Source organism: Vanessa tameamea, chromosome 11 (assembly GCF_037043105.1).
Source record: "Vanessa tameamea isolate UH-Manoa-2023 chromosome 11, ilVanTame1 primary haplotype, whole genome shotgun sequence".
In the NCBI taxonomy this organism is placed as follows: domain Eukaryota; kingdom Metazoa; phylum Arthropoda; class Insecta; order Lepidoptera; family Nymphalidae; genus Vanessa; species Vanessa tameamea.
The window spans coordinates 7702213-7722002 of record NC_087319.1 but is presented as its reverse complement, the minus strand read 5'-3'; the positions used below and the strand labels follow the sequence as shown (position 1 = coordinate 7722002).

General features: G+C 31.7%; 1 protein-coding gene across 2 annotated transcripts in view; it reads right to left on the bottom strand.

The window, feature by feature from the left end:
• LOC113402498 (leucine zipper putative tumor suppressor 2 homolog) overlaps nucleotides 1-19790 on the bottom strand; it is a 99711-nt gene that overhangs the window by 14084 nt on the left and 65837 nt on the right. For both annotated transcript variants that reach the window (XM_026642776.2, XM_026642777.2), the window contains 2 exons: nucleotides 5488-5614; nucleotides 4653-4770 (listed from right to left, as the gene is read on the bottom strand). In XM_026642776.2, coding sequence (XP_026498561.1) covers nucleotides 4653-4770; nucleotides 5488-5614 — 245 coding nt within the window. The remainder of the gene's footprint in view (nucleotides 1-4652; nucleotides 4771-5487; nucleotides 5615-19790) is intronic.

Genomic DNA, 19790 nt, shown 5'->3' with positions numbered 1-19790 from the left:
ACGCGGTTAAGATCTGTACTTGGAGCAGGATTAATGCGCCAAGCCGCTTATTGCTCGTCAAACCAATTATGGAAATTGAACGGTCAGTAAGTATTAGTCTGTCTTTCAATGTTTTATGAATACTTCATGTAAACTTTATTTGAAATATCAGAGTTCGTAAAATATAATATTTTTAAACAATAATACAAAGAATATCTTGATTATAACCGAATAGAATTAAATAAAATTGGTCATATATCATATATATACATAATACGTTCATAATTATCTTAAAAAATTACTAACATAGTTACCATTTTCATGTATATGTTGTACTTCAAAGTTTTAGTACATTCAATGAATAGGTATAAAACATTAGTGTGTCATTCGAATATACGTAATTAAACAACTGTTTTGAAATACCTACCTATATAAAGGTTTGGTTATATTGGTGACATATTTGAAATTTTTTAAACAAATCTCTGAAGACATCTCACTTTTCAAAATAAAACCATATTTTTTATAAAATACTCCTTCAATATTTCCCGATATAGATTTTACTATTAGTACGTTAACAACGGTGATCCATCCCTTAGTCAGTATAACGAAAGACGCTTTATTAATAAATAATTTAAATCAGTCCATTACGAATGCTAGTGGGAATTCGAATGATGTCACTCCTGACAATGAAATCAAATGTATAGCGGATATGTCGATGAAAGGATAATAAATTCACTATCTTAACGTAGTGTCTCGTAGACGACATTCCGACACACACGTCTGATTCCTGGTAAGCAATGTGTGCCGTACTGCCATCGATTCAGACTGGGAATCACTTGGAACTTACCTTAGACCAAAACGTATTTAAAGTGACATCTAGTTTATTATATGACATCTAGTTAATATAGGTATTAGCTTATTAAATAAAATAGCTTGTTAGCTATTTTAAACACGATTACCTTAATTTATGTACGTTTTCCGTTTTAAGATAGATATTATACACTGTCATGAAGTATTTAAAGATCGCCATTGACGTCGTCGTCTATTACTTATATAATAGTTAATGAAAGTACTGTTATTATCCAATTGAAAAATAAAGACAGTAAAAGTTTATCATTTTCTTTTGAGGCGGAGGAAATTTCTCCAGCAGTTGTTGGGCTTAATTTGTTTTTATTCTAAATTGATCCAACCAAATATATTTATAAAGTAGATCCTGGGGTACGGTTATCATACATGGCATTTCCATTATTATTTCTGTTAAGTGTTAAGAGCTCGTACAATCTTTTTATCATTCCATACCAATGATTTTAAATGTCACTACTAAGCTCATTGTTAGCAGTTCTATTTAAATCGTGGGATCGTCTTGGGTTTTGTGAGGAATTTCGTTTTTGTATAGGTATCTTATACGATATTGTATGTACGCATGAGAGCGACTTTATACGGTTGGATGTAAAATATATATATATATCTATCTATATTTACGATAAAACGATTTAATAAAATTTTATGATAAAAATAAGAATTAGTTCCGACCACAAATGAAATACTTTTAAGGTTTAAATTTAAAAATCATATCGACTATATTTAAACATTGCTCAATATGAACTTAGTAATAAGACCACCTACTAGAAGTCTAGATGAACTAGCACATTAATCGTTATGAGAGTCGTTAAAGGAGTATTAATAGACAATTTCATAGTTAATAAAGTCCGTCGTGAGTAACATCCATTATGTTCTTAAGTCGATGTATACTTAAGATTACAGTATGAGAGATGGTGCAGCAATATCCGAGTTAAAATACTTTCGTCCCTGATGATGATGACTGACTACACATAAATTTCATCGAAAATTTTACCTTTATACTTTTTTTACAATTTATGTGTATTGTCTATAGACGACCATTTCCCATATTCCATTAAATGATATAGGAAAACGGTTTCGTCTATTCATTATCTATACTAATATTATAAATGCGGTAATTTGTCTCTCTGTCTATCTTTCGATCTGGTACGTTTTGCACGGCTACTCCACTGAACCGAATTTGATAAATTTTGATATGAAACAAGCTTGAACCCTAAGGAAGGACTTAGGGTTGAAGCTTGGCTTTATGCCTAAAATCTAAGGTCTTCCTACGGCCTCCTCCTTCTCTAGTATACGGCCGATAATTATTTATTTATAATGTAATACGAATGTGTTTACCATACGCGTATGTTTAACCACTTGAAACTGTAGATTAATTAAATAATCTCATATTTTGATCATAATGATAAAAAATGAATAATGAATTAACGTTCCAAAAACACTAATTTCGACAACATGCAATTAAAAAAAAAATTGTAACTCTTCAGCGGGTCATATAATTAATTATTGTTGTCATATACATAAATGCTCTGTCTTATGTATTATTACGTTCGCTATATATATAGCTATAAAGACACAGGAAACGTTAAAACCTGCAAAAAACAGGCTCCAGTCTGATCCAGCAATATTTATTATATGAACAAGATTTACCTAGGCTGCTTGTAATTTTTCATTAATTATTAACTATTCGTCTAACGAACTGATCCTAAACCTTTACCGCTACTTGGTGGACACGCTCAAACAGCATCAGTATAATTACTAACACTACAATGACGATTTTTTTTTTACTTTTTATTATTATTTAGAAATACATATATATTAATAAATTCGTGCAGGTTCACGATAGACCCGATCGAAACCTTTAGTCGACAACTTATATCGGCAAAATTCGTATAACCGATATATTTCGATATTAAATCCATAAAATTCGATGACATGAAGTTTAACGGGCGGCCATGTTTGACGTTGCGTTCAGTAAGTGTGATCCAAATAATAATTTCGTGTCTTCTCCATCGCACGTGACATTGGCGAAATAATCTGTGCCCTCTTGGCACAAATAAAAGACAAAACAAAAAAAAAATACGTGCCCCCTGCATTATATTTGTTTAGTTTTATTTATTGTACCTAGTATAATAATAAAGTTGCAATATATCAAAACCATAAATCGTCTTTCAACTATCTCTCTTTAAGGCTTTTTATAATCAAGAACAACTTAATCTGATATTTCATTATTAGAATATCGATATAATCAAAATAACATTTTATATGAATGTTTAATAAAAAAATGTTAATGTTGATAATAAATAACTTTAAGAATAACTTAAATGTCCTTAGGCGTTCTCATTTATAAGAAATATATAAAATAAAAATTGACAGTACTTTAATTTCCATCGTCAGTTTAAATAAATAATAAAAACGAACATATCTAACGAAATGAATATTTTTAACTCTTATATTTTCAAAGTGACTTTTGTTTATGACTCAAAATGGGATATCTGGTTTTTATAAATAATACCTACATTAGTCATTTCCTAACAATCAATTGTGCTTACCGATCAATTTTAATGTACCTTATTATATTATAATTTATATTATATTATATTTACTCTTCTATATTATTATAGTTGTACTCAATTTAATTTCAAATTATTAACGTAGTATTTGTTGGTGGTGCAAAGATTCACATATTATTTCGCTTATACACACGTACGAAAGAAGATTGATCGGTCGAGTTTATCTAGACTATGATTTAAATATTAGGATTATAGACTATGATTTAAATATAGATGATGCTAGTTTTAGCTCGTGGCTTGGCTCGCGTTTTAGGGGTCGGGTGTCAGGTGTTAGGCATAAAAAAGACGCCCATGTCCTTCCTTGGAGTTCAAGCTTGCTCCATATCAACTTGCATCAAATTAGGTTTAATGGTTTAGCCTTGAAAGAACAACAGACAGACAGACCAACAGACAGAGCTACTTTCGCATTTATAACATTAGTATAGATATGTTTCACTCCGTTCCTTTCTTTAGATACCCGTATTGATATAAATATAATAAAAATAGTTATTGTGAAATAAAATATAAAATTCTTTAGGTGAAATAAATTAACTATGTGATTTTGAATTATTTTTTCTCGGAGAGTCAATTAATTTCGATACAATTTAATCGGTATTTGACCAATATGTCAAACAGCATGACTAATCTACAGACGAGTCTATTAAATAACATGTGTTTGTCGAAACACGGCCGGACTTAATTGATAGATGCGGGTAATAAAACCCGGGCAGTTAACAATGATTGTTAAAATTAATGTTGCATGTAGTCAAAGGAACTTTGGTCTATCAAAACACATTGTAAGTTACAAATAGAGTTATCGTACGGTCAAATTTAATAATACTTCTTACATATAAATGTATCACAAGCAGTATTTATTTAAGTAAAAAAAAAATGTATTTATTTATTCTATCACATAAAGATGATGCATCATTAGTTCATTCATTACTTTTATTCTGATAACTAAAACTGTATATAGGGCTATTGATATCGGTCCTTTTAATACCAGGTACAAATTTAAATTATTGGCTGCTTGATATATTGAACTCACAGATCGGATCTGAATTAGCACTGAATATGTTTTTAATTTGTATTTGTAATAAATATCGAAATCAGCAGTTAAGAAAAAATATCGTGAGGAAACAAGTACGTGTCGGATGTAATTCTGACATCACTACAAGTCATCCCCTTAAGGGTAGAGTAGCCTTTTGCTCAGCCGACAATATAATTGCAAAGGTATTTATTAATGATACTTGTACTTACATAATAGCGGAATGGTGTCGTTGATGTAGCGGAGCGGAAAGCGTGGCGGGTGGTAAAGCGGAGAGTGACGCTGGCTGTGGCGACCCGCACCAACGTGCCTCGCGGACATCCGACGAACCTGACAAGTATCGTTGAGCTGTTTCATAAGTAAATCACTTTTTGATTGATTTTGCTATTTTTTTATATAGCATAAGTGTAAGGATCTGTTCACTCACGAAGGCAGGCCCCTATAAGTAAATTTTTCGGCGTCTATATTATTACATTAGTCATCTTACTCAGACTAAGACTCACTCACTCATTCTCGTCGATAATTTAGCGTGGAGGGGCGCGCCTTCGTGAGTAAACAGAATACATAAAAGGTGCAATTTAGTTAAAAATAATGTCCACACGATTTTCGCCATTGAAAAATACGTAAAGTGAAATACACGAAATTAATAAAAACAAAATTGACGTAATAATTTTAGTTTAAAATTCTTGGACCGTACATGAAAAAAATACTAAAGATTGTAATTTTTAATAGTTTTTGTTATAAAGGTAATTGCACCGATATGAAAACTGATTACTATGCCAGATTTGTTCATTTGTCATTTCGGTCAGATTTTTGTATCAAATTAGTATTTATCTAAATTTGTACAGAATAATTAGAGCGAAATTAATTTCAATTTAAAATTTATACTGATAATTTAAGGTTTGCAAAACAATATCGTAAGTTTACTAAAACGTAATCAATCATAAACATTAAGCACGCGCTTAATAAAATTATAATTTGTGAGCATAAAATCACCTGGAATTGTACATATCAATCCTATTTTTATTAATAATATTATAAACTTACTGCCATATAAGGTCATAAGTGATGGCGGTCGACTCGCTAGCACTGGCGTAGAACCGTACCGCTCCCCGCCTGCAGAGAGGCGCCCGCCTAGCGGCTTGAACGCTATCGGACGTATAACGGATTTGCCCTGAAACAATTAAAAACATGATAAAAATATTGAAATTCAAATTATTTCTGTTAATATAGAATAAATATTTAACTTATAATAGATATTTTATGTATTTTTACTCTCATTTAGTAGCGATGAAATAAGCATATTTCATTTAAGATATATTAATTAGCGTATTTCTCCATTGCTTTTGTTGCGTTATTTGTTGGAGAATATTATCACGAATAAGAATAATGGTAAAATTGAAATCGATCGATTCGAACAAATAGTCTTAATATATCATGCATAACATAAATCATATTTTGACATTTACCTGCTACATTATAATAAAAAATAAATAAAGGTCAATACCAATTAAAACTATCATTGATCTCGAATATTCTTCTTTTTAATATAAAAAAAAACCTTAATTAATTATTGCAAATTTTAGAAATGGAAGATTATGATATTATTGTTAGTGTAAATTATGATATGAATAAGTATATGTTAATTATGGAAGAATAAAATTATAAATTTTGATTTATTTTGGTTGACTAATAGATAATATATCAAGAGTGTAAGTTGGGATATCATTTTTATTAGATGAATGTAATGATATTCGTTACAGAAATGTAAGCTAATGGCTATCTCGCAACGTTATCTGTGAAGCGGCACGGAATCGGCATTTTGTACGTTAGACGCAATAAAATGACACAATTCAAAGGTCATATATATTTACAACGTGCGTATGTACTGAAAAACCTTTGTTTTTTGACAAATAAAAATCAAAAACAAATATAAATAGATTCACAAATTTTAGCCGTTCGTTCTTTCGCTAATATATTTCATAACATAATAACAATACCTTCTTTTTAGTTATTTAGTTCGTAAAATTATACCAACATTGATAGATACATTAGAGTAGGCGATGTAAGTATTTTGTCTATGGGCGGTGGTTACCACTTACTATCAGGTCCAGTGGCCCATTTGATAGTCTGCTTACCTATATTAAATTTTAAAAAAGGATCTTGTGTCTTCTAAGGAACGCTCAAATAAAAAAAAGGATTGACAGATATACAGATATCACACACACACACCATTCCAAACTACAAAGTTTGGAATGGTGTGTGGTGTTCATTTCATCACTAGGACATAGATTTAAATTTCGTTCTAAAATCGATTTAAGTCTTGGATTTTAAACATAATATTAATTATGTATATATTTTATTCGAATTAAAACTATTATTTCAACAACAGGGTGCTTTAATAATACGCGTAACTTCAGTAATTTTATAGTGCTTATGTCAGTTAAAATTTGTCAATGTGTTTACCAATCGAATTATATTATCTTGATTGAAAGGTAAATAAATAGCGACAAGCAGTATTTGTTCTGTTTCATATTTATTTTCTGAAATTTATAACATCGTTGTTACGGGATATTTTAATAACAACACAGGTAAACAATGTATTTTTTATATTTGCTTTATCATGACTGACCGTGATGCTGACGCCAATGTTTAGTGATAGATTTCCTTTAATTATCATAAATGATCGCTAGCTTGTTGAAGAGTTGTTAAGACCTGGTTTGACCTTTATTTGGCACAAGCCTTTTTTTCAATTTCGCCTACTTGGAATAAACTAATACAACAAACATAGACAAGGAAACTAATGTAAGCCTCTGAAAAATATTAATTTTAGATAATACATTTTCTTCAAGACAAAGTACTTTGAATATAACTAGGTATATTATATATTAATAAATTGCATATAAACTCAATATTACTTACATTTTATCCTACAAGCGTTTAAATTCTAGAAGTTTAATAGTTTATTTATATAATTATGGACAGTGAACTACCTTATAATCAAGATAAGTGTTTGACACTTAACCAGCAGTTAAACGTAACAGTTACGAAAGCGGATCTCGAAGTTAGCATTTATAGAATTTGCCATATCCACCAGTCAATCATTTAGTTGCGTAATAATTTAAGTTCCGGTGTTTAAAACGTCCCTATTTTGTACTTCGTCATTTATTGGTTCATATTTTTACTTGATTTTGCTTAGCCGTTTTTGTGTTACAAAAGTACATTAGACATATGCCCAATATTATTCTAGACCTTCAGAATGCAAAAAAGATAAATTTTAAAATGTGTTCTTAGATATTTATGTACCTCGACAAGAAACATGTAAATGCTTTACACAGATTTTATGTTACTGAAATAAAGACTGTGCTTATCCAAAAAGATGACGCTTTCCTTTTACTGTAACAGCCATTCGGTTCCCATTCCTAATTAAAAATACATTCTCGACATTGAAAATAAAAACAAATTGAAAAGGAACTTTTGGATGATGGCTAAGATTGAGCGCGTAGAGCGCTCGCACCTTAAAACAGAATCACATAGAATTAGATCACTGCGCAGTCATTACATTACAAATCAAAGCTATCGTATCTCTATGTCATATGGGTTAAGCTGTACGTTGATAATCAGACAGCCAGGACATTGGCCTTTAAATAATAGCTAGATTATGACAATAAAATTGTCCCAATTTAAACCGGCTCAAACATTTACAACAATAAAATAGAAACGGACAAGGTAATTTGCTGGGTAATAAAAATTAACGGTCGATCGTGATTATTAAACAATTTTACTGACAATTAATTACTAATTAAATATTAAGATCCCGTTCCTAGTTAATACTTTCTAATTCGTTTGAAATACGGTCATATCTTAATATAAAACAAACATTTAATTAGTTTAATTTAAATATATTGTAGTATAATATTCACGTAGTAAAGTATGATGAGGCTGTCTCTGTAGTACGTGCACAGTTTTTAAAGGATTAGCACGCCGAAGTAGGTACACCTTTTTACGTATTTGTATTCATAAAGAAAAACTATGTTCGTTCATGAAATACCCAATTTAGTTACAAAATCTGTAACGGAAAGACCACTTAACGAACATTGTCACAAGTTTCCTCTTTGTGTTGGACCAACAAAGGCTAGATAGCTGTATCGCGTTTTTGAGACACTTCGTTAATCTATGCTAAGTTAGAGGTAAAGTAAACGTATTAGTTCATACAAATACTATTTGTGTTAATTGATATGAAATACATATCAACTAAAAAACGAGTCCATTTTTAACACATTTGTAGTTATATAAACTGTACACAGTGAATGCAGTCAATGATTATGACAAAACCGAAGTTCAAACGGACACATTGGTAAGGCATGATCGATCAAGCGGAATGTCGAGTTTAAGAAGAAATATCTCGCAGCCACCGATGTCGAACAAACCAATGAGCTTGGTATGTCAGGTGTAAAAAACTGGGATGGAATTGTCGCACCGTAGGAACCGCTAAACCGAGCACGAGCCGCGCTTGTTTTATCGGCAATTCCTATGCAGTTACCTGTTAACTAATTGCACGTGAGCAATCCGTAGCCCACATTTAGTATGGTGGTAAAAAATGCAGACACAAGACGAGGATGTAGAAACATAATTAGCTTTATTAATATTATTATATTGTATCAGTGATACTTAGTTCCATTTTCACGGTTGGTATATATCTCTCGATAGGGTGGTACCTAACAAGACCGAAATATTTCTGTCTATTCTCAAGACTACATAGAAGATATTATATTTGCAAACATATTTTCATCCTCATAATTGTTATCGTACTCTTGACATGACATTAGCTGAAATTAACTTTAATACAATTAACGTTAACCCTGCAATATTGATAATAATGAAACTAAAAATAATGAAATATCTTTTAAAACATATTCGAAGGTCATGTATACCCCATTTGTAACTAATACTAACAATTAGCATTGAACTAAAAAACATTTATTTCTATTTACTGTTTATAATATATGCGCCGTATAAGTAATCTTCTAAGCTAAATATGGATGGCATAATAAAACTAAGAACATTGCATGCATAACAAGACAGTTAAATATTATATATTAAGCTTAAGTGATTACGTCTATAAATATTCGTAACACGCACAATTTTCTAGCCTAATAAGTTCCCATCATCAACTAAGCTGGTATTAATGATAAAATCAATAAACGTCGCTATAATCATAATACCGCGGTCAATATAAATCGCATGACTGATCGATGGAAATAATGGCTGCTTTCAATAATTCTAACAGTTTAGACATAGACATGTCCATAAGTAAAGTTGACATTTTATATGACATATACTTGTATATGTATATTATTATAAACATATACTTGTATATGTATATTATAAATTTATGGCCTCGAGGTCTCAAGTTCGAATTTGCGGTAGAGGGAGAGCTACTTTGGAATTTATAATATTAGGCTGATATGTTAAGAAATTCTTAAAAGAGTTATATTCTTATGTTTGAGAAAGGACGTGAAGGCTTTGTTCCGGCGTATACTTGCCGTCCCATAGGACTACGAGAGTAAGTGATTAAAGAGTCCATCTACAAAAATATTTGAGCACACCTTTGTTCATTCTTTTGAAAGTGTTGCAATAGTTGAAATTGGTTGGCATGAGGAAGGAAAAAATATTATTATACTTATAATTTTATTAAAAAACATTTGAATACGGTATTACAATACACGCAAATTAAATAGTAAAATGATCAAAATTTCTCATTTAAACATTCATTAGTATTAACTACTCTCATTAACAGTCTGTAAAATCCCACGATTGTTTAAAGACTTCTACTGTTGGCGAGAAGGATCTTGCTCGGTCACGCATTGTCGGATGATACACGACTGTGAAGTTTTTTAACGAGAAGGACCCGTTACACAACATTTGCAAGCAACCGTAACTAATAGGAATTATTTTAATTGTTATTTAGATGTAGTGAAAAGACACGTTATTTGTGACTGACGACGAAATCGAAAGTCCAATTAAACGAAGTGATGTTGCTATCATTCAACATATTTGTAGAAGAATATTAAGGCAAGTTCAAGTTTAGTTTAACATTCAAGGTGAAAGTATGAAGTTATTTGTAATTACTGGGAACTGATAAACATTGGCATTAGATAAGCAAATATAATTATTGCCACCGGCAATGAAATGGAACTGCATTGCGATCGACACTCGATGTCCGCTTGTTACGATAACTGAGGGTTTCTAGTAAAAGGTGGATTTAACTTTTACTTAGCGTCAGCAGATAATTTCTTGAAAACGTCATACGTCAAAGTAAATCAGGTATTTATAGTGTTAGGAGTTGTTGCTTTATTTGTAACACAGTACTTTATATAACATTAAACTACATTATAGTGTAACATCGTTTTAATCACCTTTTAATGTTTTGAATTTTTTATGGTGTTAAGCAATAAATTGAATCCCTACATAGTAAAAAACAAAGACACTTCCCGCTGTCTGATTGTCCCAGGGTATTCTTAGATCTTTAAAACGACGCAACCAATTTTGATGCGGTTCTTTTATAATAGACTTTTTATAATAGAGAGATTCAAGAGGAAGGTTTATATGTATAATACATGCAAAATATAGTAGAGGTAGACTGATAATTTTAGATGTTTTAATGTGATGTCGTAAATAAACACATTTTTTGCGCTTAAATTGCAAACGCTGGCTGAACCCTTCGGGACAGTTCAAAAAAATGTACTACAGTATTGTACACCTTAAAAAGTTCTACAGAAAATGGTCTATCTCTTCGGGATAACCCACAATAACCATTTCTTATCCTTTACTTTTTACGTGAGCCGAGATGGCCCAGTGGTTAGAACGCGTGCATCTTAAGCGATGATTTCGGGTTCAAACCCAGGCAGGCACCACTGAATTTTCATGTGCTTAATTTGTGTTTATAATTCATCTCGTGCTCGGCGTTGAAGGAAAACATCGTGAGGAAACCTGCATGTGTCTAATTTCAAAGAAATTCTGCCACATGTGTATTCCACCAACCCGCATTGGAGCAGCGTGGTGGAATATGCTCCATACCTTCTCCTCAAACGGGAGAGGAGGCCTTAGCCCAGCAGTGGGAAATTTATAGGCTGATTATGTTATGTTATTATTATACTTTTTACGAGAAATAATGGCTTATTTACTAAGCCAGTTTAAGCAGTACAGAATTAATCCTTATCCAATTAAGTACCTTAAATAAATTGTGCCTTTAATATAGATCAATATGGCCCTGAAACCGGAAAAACTGTGAACGTTGCATATAAAAACATTCTGTAGTATATTTAGTACCAGCATTGCACCAGTGCGAAGCCGGGGCGGGTCGCTAGTGTAATATAATACGTAGCCTCTATATCTAATCGTTTATGTTTGGATTTTGGACATGACGTCATAGTTTTAAATTTCTCGTGGGAATCTTATATGTACCGTTATTAAATGCATTTTTTACATCTGTATATTACATGTTGCATTTAATACACAGTATTAATTTGTTTACAATTTATATAAATAATTTATATATATATATATATATATATATATATATGTATGTATGTATAAAAATTACAATTTCTAAGGTAATGCATATTTATTTGTTTGATTATCAGCGTTTCAATTAAAACCCGGCTATAATAAACAATCATGATAATATCGAAACACCATTTTGAGTGTAACGAATGCTTTTTCCACCAGCGGTAGGCACTTGCACATTACTGGGTTATCCGTGAGAAAGCATTGGTGTTACATTCCAGATTGAAGTTTAGACCAAGTTATAGACTAGAGATTAAAATATTAAACATGAAATATTAACTTTAATTGATTTTATATAGATTTATATACACTACACTATGATTGACCACCTGAGAGTGGTCACCACCTCTCATATAAATATTTACTTTGTAGTAGGGCTTTGTGCAAACCGGTCTGGGTAGATACCACCCACTCAGCAAATATTCTGCCGCCAAGCAGCAATACTTGGTATTTTTGTGTTCCGGTTTGAAGGGTGAGTAAGCCAGTGTAACTACATGCACAAGGGACATAACATCTTAGTTCCCAAGGTTGGTGGCGCATTGGCGAAGTAAGGGATGGTTAATTTTCTAATAGCGCCTATGTCTATGGGCGGTGGTGACCACTTAACATCAGGTGGTCCATTTGCCAGTCCGCCTACCTATTAATTAAAATATATATATATGCAAGGAAAGTTATATTAACCATTCTTTACATCCACTAAGATAGAAATTAGGAATGGGAATTATTCCTTGTGTCTGTAATTAAAATGAATTATGCATAATTTAAACCGAAACACAGCAATACAATTGTTTAGCGGTAGAATGATAACTGGGTGGTACCTCAGTCTCATGTAAAAAAATTCAATGTTATTAACAAATAGCCTCGACATGTTTTTATTTGATCGTTATTTGAAGACTATAACAAGCAGTTCACAAAACATTTTGTTATTAGGATAAAACTATTTTATTATATTTATTAACTTATATATCGATCCAAGATATACGCGTTTTTTTTATAAGCAGCTAACCGCTATGAGCCGCTAACAAAGAGTTTAAATTAAAATAAAATTAAAAATATAGAATAAAATCGCACGGCGTCTGTAAATTGGATCCATCATATAACAAATAGATAGAATAGTTGCAGAACGAGACGAGACTGTAGATGTGTCGCTTAACTAATATCTACGTATAAAACTATGACGAGCGAATATCTAAAAATACAATTTTCGAAAAAAATGTCGGTACAAGTGTTAAGAAATGCTACTTATTTATTTTACAATGGCTGAAAAATATCATCAATTCACAAAAGTTTGACCCAAGAAAGTATATCTTCAAAGCTTTAGTGATTCGACTGTTTCCTTAGTCGCTGTTGGAAACCAATATAGAACACGGTATTTATATTTATAAAATAATTAATTTAAAATAGCGATTATTTAAATGCTGTAAGCTTTACACCTACAATTATTTTAATAAAAACTTGTGTGTTGGTATCACAAAGTACAGTTTCATGGTCGTGACCATAACATGCTGCCCACTACGGGTTAATCTATATTAATAATTTCATTTTACAGGTCTACGATAGACCCGATCGAAACCTATCCACAACTATAGACCATTTGAAAATAATAATTTTTAGTCGACAACATATATCAGCAAAATTCGTGTAATCAACACACTTCGATATTAAATCCATGAAATTTAATGACATGACAGTTCAACGGCCAGCCCTGTTAGACGTTTACGGGTACGATCAGAAAGTGTGTTCCAAATAATAATTTCGTGCACGGCAGTTAGTTCATTTATATTTGTCTAGTTTTATTTATTCCACCCGAGCGAAGCCGGGTTTTCATCTAGTTAATATATATTCCACAGAGATTGGTACGACATGTTTACACACGATTTTTTTCTTAACTACTTAAACATGATATGAATCATAAGAACAATATTTAATTACTACATAATTAAATATTTGAAATCTTAGTGATTCTTGCTTGGATATCAATGATCTACGTTTAAGGTATATGTAATGAACATATATGTACTGATCCATCTCGTTCCTACCGCAGTATTACTATATGAGTAAAAAATTAGAATAACAAAAGTTAACAGAACTACTTTAAGCTACGTATACGTAATGGAAACATTAAATGATAAAGAATATAAAGCTAAAGAAAATATTAGCATGTTTACTCGGTCATTTCGCATCGTAACTTGACGTTCGAAGTATCATTGCAAATCGTTGTAGCCTGGTTTTGCAGACACATAATGAATAGTTGCTGAGCAATGACAGTACAGGCGATGTAGCATTAGTGGTATTACGACGAAAGTGTTGGTGGGTTGGTGGTAAGTAATCATAGGCCCGTGATCTGTGATTTAACGCGTTGAAGAATCTTACACATGTCCGACAAATAAACACAGCGAAAGCAATTTTATATGCTGGCCGAACTAATATTATAAATATATGTAATTTTTATATCTATACAACAAGACAATTTAAAACAGCATTATTTGCAAACAAGCGAATACTAAGGTTTCAGTACAATAATTCGAACAGGAATCGTTATTTAGAAACAAGATCGTGCGAGAGAAGTAAAGGTCTCAATTCATAAGGTGAAATCGATCTTTTCAATAAAAGTAGACCACTTCAGACCCTTCACTTGATCTCAAGTAATATAGACTTCGCATTTGTATGTAATGGTGTTAGGAGTAAGACTGGATTGTGCTGTTATACACATATATTCCACTTCTGTCATAATGTAACAACGTCAACACTGAAACGCGGCTGCATTAACTGCAGCTATAAAAATAACATAAACCTTAAATATGTTTCCTCGTGACGGCACGATTTTACGAAAAACATCTTAGCAGTGGTTTATGCGTGAGTTGGTTTATGCATTGTAAATCCACGTACCCGTATAAGGTCTGATGCGTTTTCTAGTGACACAGTTCCAACAATGTCAACGCTTATATGATATGGTATATTTATGTGAAAAGTTCGCGGTGAATCTCCAAACGGATCTGCGGTCGACCCACATCGCGCACTAGCTGGGTGGTTCCTGTGATTTATTAGACAATCTTATGGAATCACCGCTGCTTAAACTATTAGCCCTACCTGTTCTGCCGTACACTTCACCGCTCTCTCGATAACATTCCAATAAGCAATCAATTCCCGTATTTATTAGCGTAGACCTTAAGACTCATATCGGCGTATACCAAATTACAGCGTTTAGAATGCTGTCGACTATAAGTGGAATATAAATGTGATACGCGTCGAGTGCTATGCATTTATTACTTTATTAGTCGCGGGATTTAGTCGCAGAGAGATTACAGTTATCGTATTTACTGCATAAGGCGCTGTGTTAGGCAGTATAATATCCAGCCTGTTTCCCCTGGGCATAAGATATTTTAAATCGCTATTGAATAGCGTAAAGTGTAAGCTGAGGAATAATACGTCTTGTAATTCCATTTATAGTATGGATTTATGGGTGGAAGAGATTAGAAACATTATAATATAGTAAGAAGTGGAATCAACGGTATTCGTTACAGTTGTACATTTAGCGCGTATAATGTGAGCTGTTTTCGTGTGAACGTTTCGCTTTGTATGTAATTTTATCTAGCGTACGATTTCCTTGATGTTAATCTTTAGATTGATCGCAAATAGGGCTTGAAAATGTTTCTGTTATACCAAATTATTGCAATATCTATATGCTTTATTTTACTAAAATATTTAAATCCAAGTATAATAAATTGAGATATTTCACAACTTTCAAAATACTTAGCTTAAATAGCAACGACAGTGTTTCGCCCACACATGCCTATTCTAAGATGAGCAAACCGCAAACATGCACGACTAAACGATTGGCCAAATAAAATGGACCAGTTTTGCGACACCCCGAGGCGTCTCCCACGCTATTTCTTACACGCATGTAACACGTGCTTTTAGATATTCGCCAGTTATTTTTGCAAATATAAGGATTTTGAAACAACCGCCGGCTATATCTCAGGCTTACAATTAAACAAATTAGAGTGTATTCGGTGATTCGTGTTTAGTGTTGCTTACACACGCTATAGGGAGTCAGCACACAGTGATTTGCATTCCGATCACGGACGAAAGTTTTTTAGTTAGCACGCAACTGCATGGTTAAGTGTAGCGATTGCTCAATCCATGTAACTAACATATGTCAATATGTTAACATACCTCCATTAATATAATTAAAAAAAAATATATTTAAATAGGTAATTTTCATTTTGTTATTGTGCCGGGTCTGATTTTTAGAAACAATTAATTTGGACAAATTTCAGCAATATCAAGACAGACAACAATTCTGTGTTTTTAGAATGATACCAGTGTCGGTATCGGACTAAATATATTTAGAATTCGTATTTACATAATATGTATGTTGTAATATATGTAAGTATTTTTTATTATAATATTTATCATTTATTTTCCTTTTTAATTCACGTCATTCAAAAATGTAATTTCCTGCAATATATATTATTTTTAATTGTAGACACGTTTGTTGCAAAATAATTATTACTGGAGTAATAATTATATTGGAGGAATGAGGTTCCGGTTCTAAAAACATACCATCGTAAATTAGAAGATAACGATCAAAACATGAATCTTGTAAGTAAAAGATCATGAAAGGCTAATGACACTTAACAATGAATGAGATAAAACTTTATAATAGTTTCATTGGCATATACATAACAGAAAACATTTCTTTAGTGCACATAGTCGTATTTTTAAGAGTAATACTAATGTACCCAATTATAAATTTACAAGGTTAGGAAAACAAAGAATAATGTTAAAATTATTATGGGTGTTTTATGTAACAGTCACCACGGCCGGATTAATCACGTCGAGGCCCCTTCGCAATGCACTTCTTAAGGCCCATTTATCGTTTTGTAACTTCCTAAAATATATTTTTCTCCCACTACGCATTTTAATTCGTATTTACTATAAATATTTGGTTTCAGCGTCATTTGTTTCACGACTATCGTATACTTGGAGATTTATATTAATGGTACGATAATATTTTACCCTTACTTGTTATATCACGAAGGAGCATCGTTTAAACTGAGTGTTCTTTTATATTTCACTATTAAAATTGACGGTCGCACGTGCCCGGCAGATGTTTTTGTCCTAAACATCTGCCGAGCGTTCCGCTCTTTGAGCGTCCGTGTCTTTAGAGTTGATTTGACCCTTATTGCTTTTAATAATTAAAGGATATGCTCGTGAAATATTGGGGGATTTTTAAATTGTAAATGAGGTGATTATAAATGGAGAGCATATCTTTTGAGTATTTTTTTTCCTATACTTTTTAATACCTTCTTATTATTATTTTAAAGTAGGATTTCAAAACCTAAAAAGTAAATAATATTAATAATTATATATAATTACTTTATCCATTTAGAAAGTATGCGATATTTAAATTATTGTTTATGAATAAAATCGTATCTTAATTTCTGAATGCATCGAAAGCATCAACAAAGCTGTCATACTATTCCTTGTAATACATACATATTATAAGGTATACCAAACGGGTTTATCTAACAAGTAAAGGCACCATTACTGAACTATTCTATACTATTCAGCCTTAATTTGAGCCTTCGGTGCGTATTAATAGAAAAGCCAAATCTCAAGTGTCAACAACAAATCCACCAAGTATCTTCGAGAGTAAATGGTATACATTATTCTTTTATGCTCCGTATTGAACTCCTCATAATCACTACACAGAATCTTGCCACCAAAGAACGTGTAAATATTTTAACACTGTTCCCGAACGTGAATATTCCAACTTTGCATAAATGTTTGGTTTTCATTAACAATAAATCACATAACATGGCAATGGCATGCTAACACTCAACACTATAAAATTAAGTGCTATCCAAAAGGAAATGCAGATGTGTCCTCAACTGAGCGGGCGCATGGTTCAGCCGGTTTCGTTCGAGGCGTGTACGTTTTTACATGTGATGATAATACAATCAATAGATGGTCCGATCAGGTCACACGTCACTTTTTATGGGCCAGAGAAAGTTGTCGAATGTTGGTGTTAAACAAACAGAAACAAGTATTGGGAATACGATGCATAGGATCATTAACAATTCCTTATGTTTTAATATTGCTGCGTATATTTAGATGGTATATTTTTGAATGTTTTATGTAAAATATTCTCAGTGTAAACACATTTACAAATGTTTTATGATCAGTATAATTTCTATGTATTTATTTTTATTATATTTACACACGAACACATTCTCATATGTGCTTATAAGTACCTAAAATTTGATTAGGAACAAATTAAGAAATTTTGTATATACGTTGTTACTGGTACAGAAAAGGATATTCGAATACTTAATACCTGCCTCTCAGCAAGTCGAAGTAAGAAGTAGAAAATACGAATGGTTGTTCTTAAAGAACGGCCATACTATTTTGCAAAGGGATACCGTTTCAAAATTGGAGTGATTAGGTAGAATTCAATGTTCAAACTAATGTATAGACCCCATTTTAATCTTGTAAAACATCAGACGATGTGTTAACAAAACGCTTAAAATCTGTTCGCAAAATCATATGTTCCGGGTATTTTTTATAACATACAATACATTTGAGCATATGCAACGTCAGCTATTGGCGCCCAGACCACATTAGTGATGTATAGGACCTTGGCACAAATGTGGTTCACTTCGTGACGTGAATACAAGCAATCCGATTAAGAGCTCACGATCAACACAAACCTTTTTCAAATTCACAAAATACAATTTAATAATTCAAGCACTGTTGATTTGACGTTATAAATAGGATTCGTTACTTTCCATTGTAGTTCAATCAAATCTTTATTACTTTGAATCAGGTCAGTTAATGTCAGTTCCCATACGATAATGTTTTATATGGAAGATTATCAATGTAGAGATTTAAAGTCTAATTACCATTCGCCCAAATGAGAATCGAAAACCGAAAACGAAATGTCAAAGTATGAGGGTGCTCACGATTGGACAGAATTTCCGTCGAATCGTGAGTTACATTAGGTTAAAATAGAGCTCATTGTTTCTGTCACAGGCAATCAAATCCGTCACAACAATATCAACATCAGAGGTAAAGTAAAATAATATGAAATATCTTAATTTCAACGTTATCTTGGTCGTTTTATTGGAAAGATATAATTATTGTGTTTTTAATTTATATGAAATATTTATATTGTTTCGATTAAAATAATTTACTCATTTAATTAATTATATTATATTTTAAATAATTGTGTGATGTATATCTACTCATAAGTTCGTCGACATTACGCTCGTAGTTTTGTAACAATAGTAATTACTAATTGCATTGGAAAGACGTTATAAATAATACGACCGGGATTACTTTTACTAGTGCTTCATTAATAACAATGTTTACTTAAAACACGATGACATCTAAACTTAATAAGAAAAAAGTACCTACACCTTTTTTTTTTTTAATTACATGGTTTTTTTTTTAATGTATATTTAAATTAATTTAATTTTTTTTTCTCGTCCTTTGTTCTAATGGTTACTTTCCTTACATATAAACTTTATTATTATTTTAATAATTTAAGAATATATATAGCTCTATTTTGTAAATTCTGTGGAAATAAATATGCAAAAGAGGTCGGGTTACATCTCATTTGAAAAGCACAAAATTGATTATTGCAATATAATAATACTAATAATTATTAATGTCAACATTTTAAAAGTTAAAGCGTTATGAAAGAAATTGTTACGAAACGATAGGATTATAATTAATCCGACTTTTTGATCGCGGAGTCATCTATGTGAGTGGCT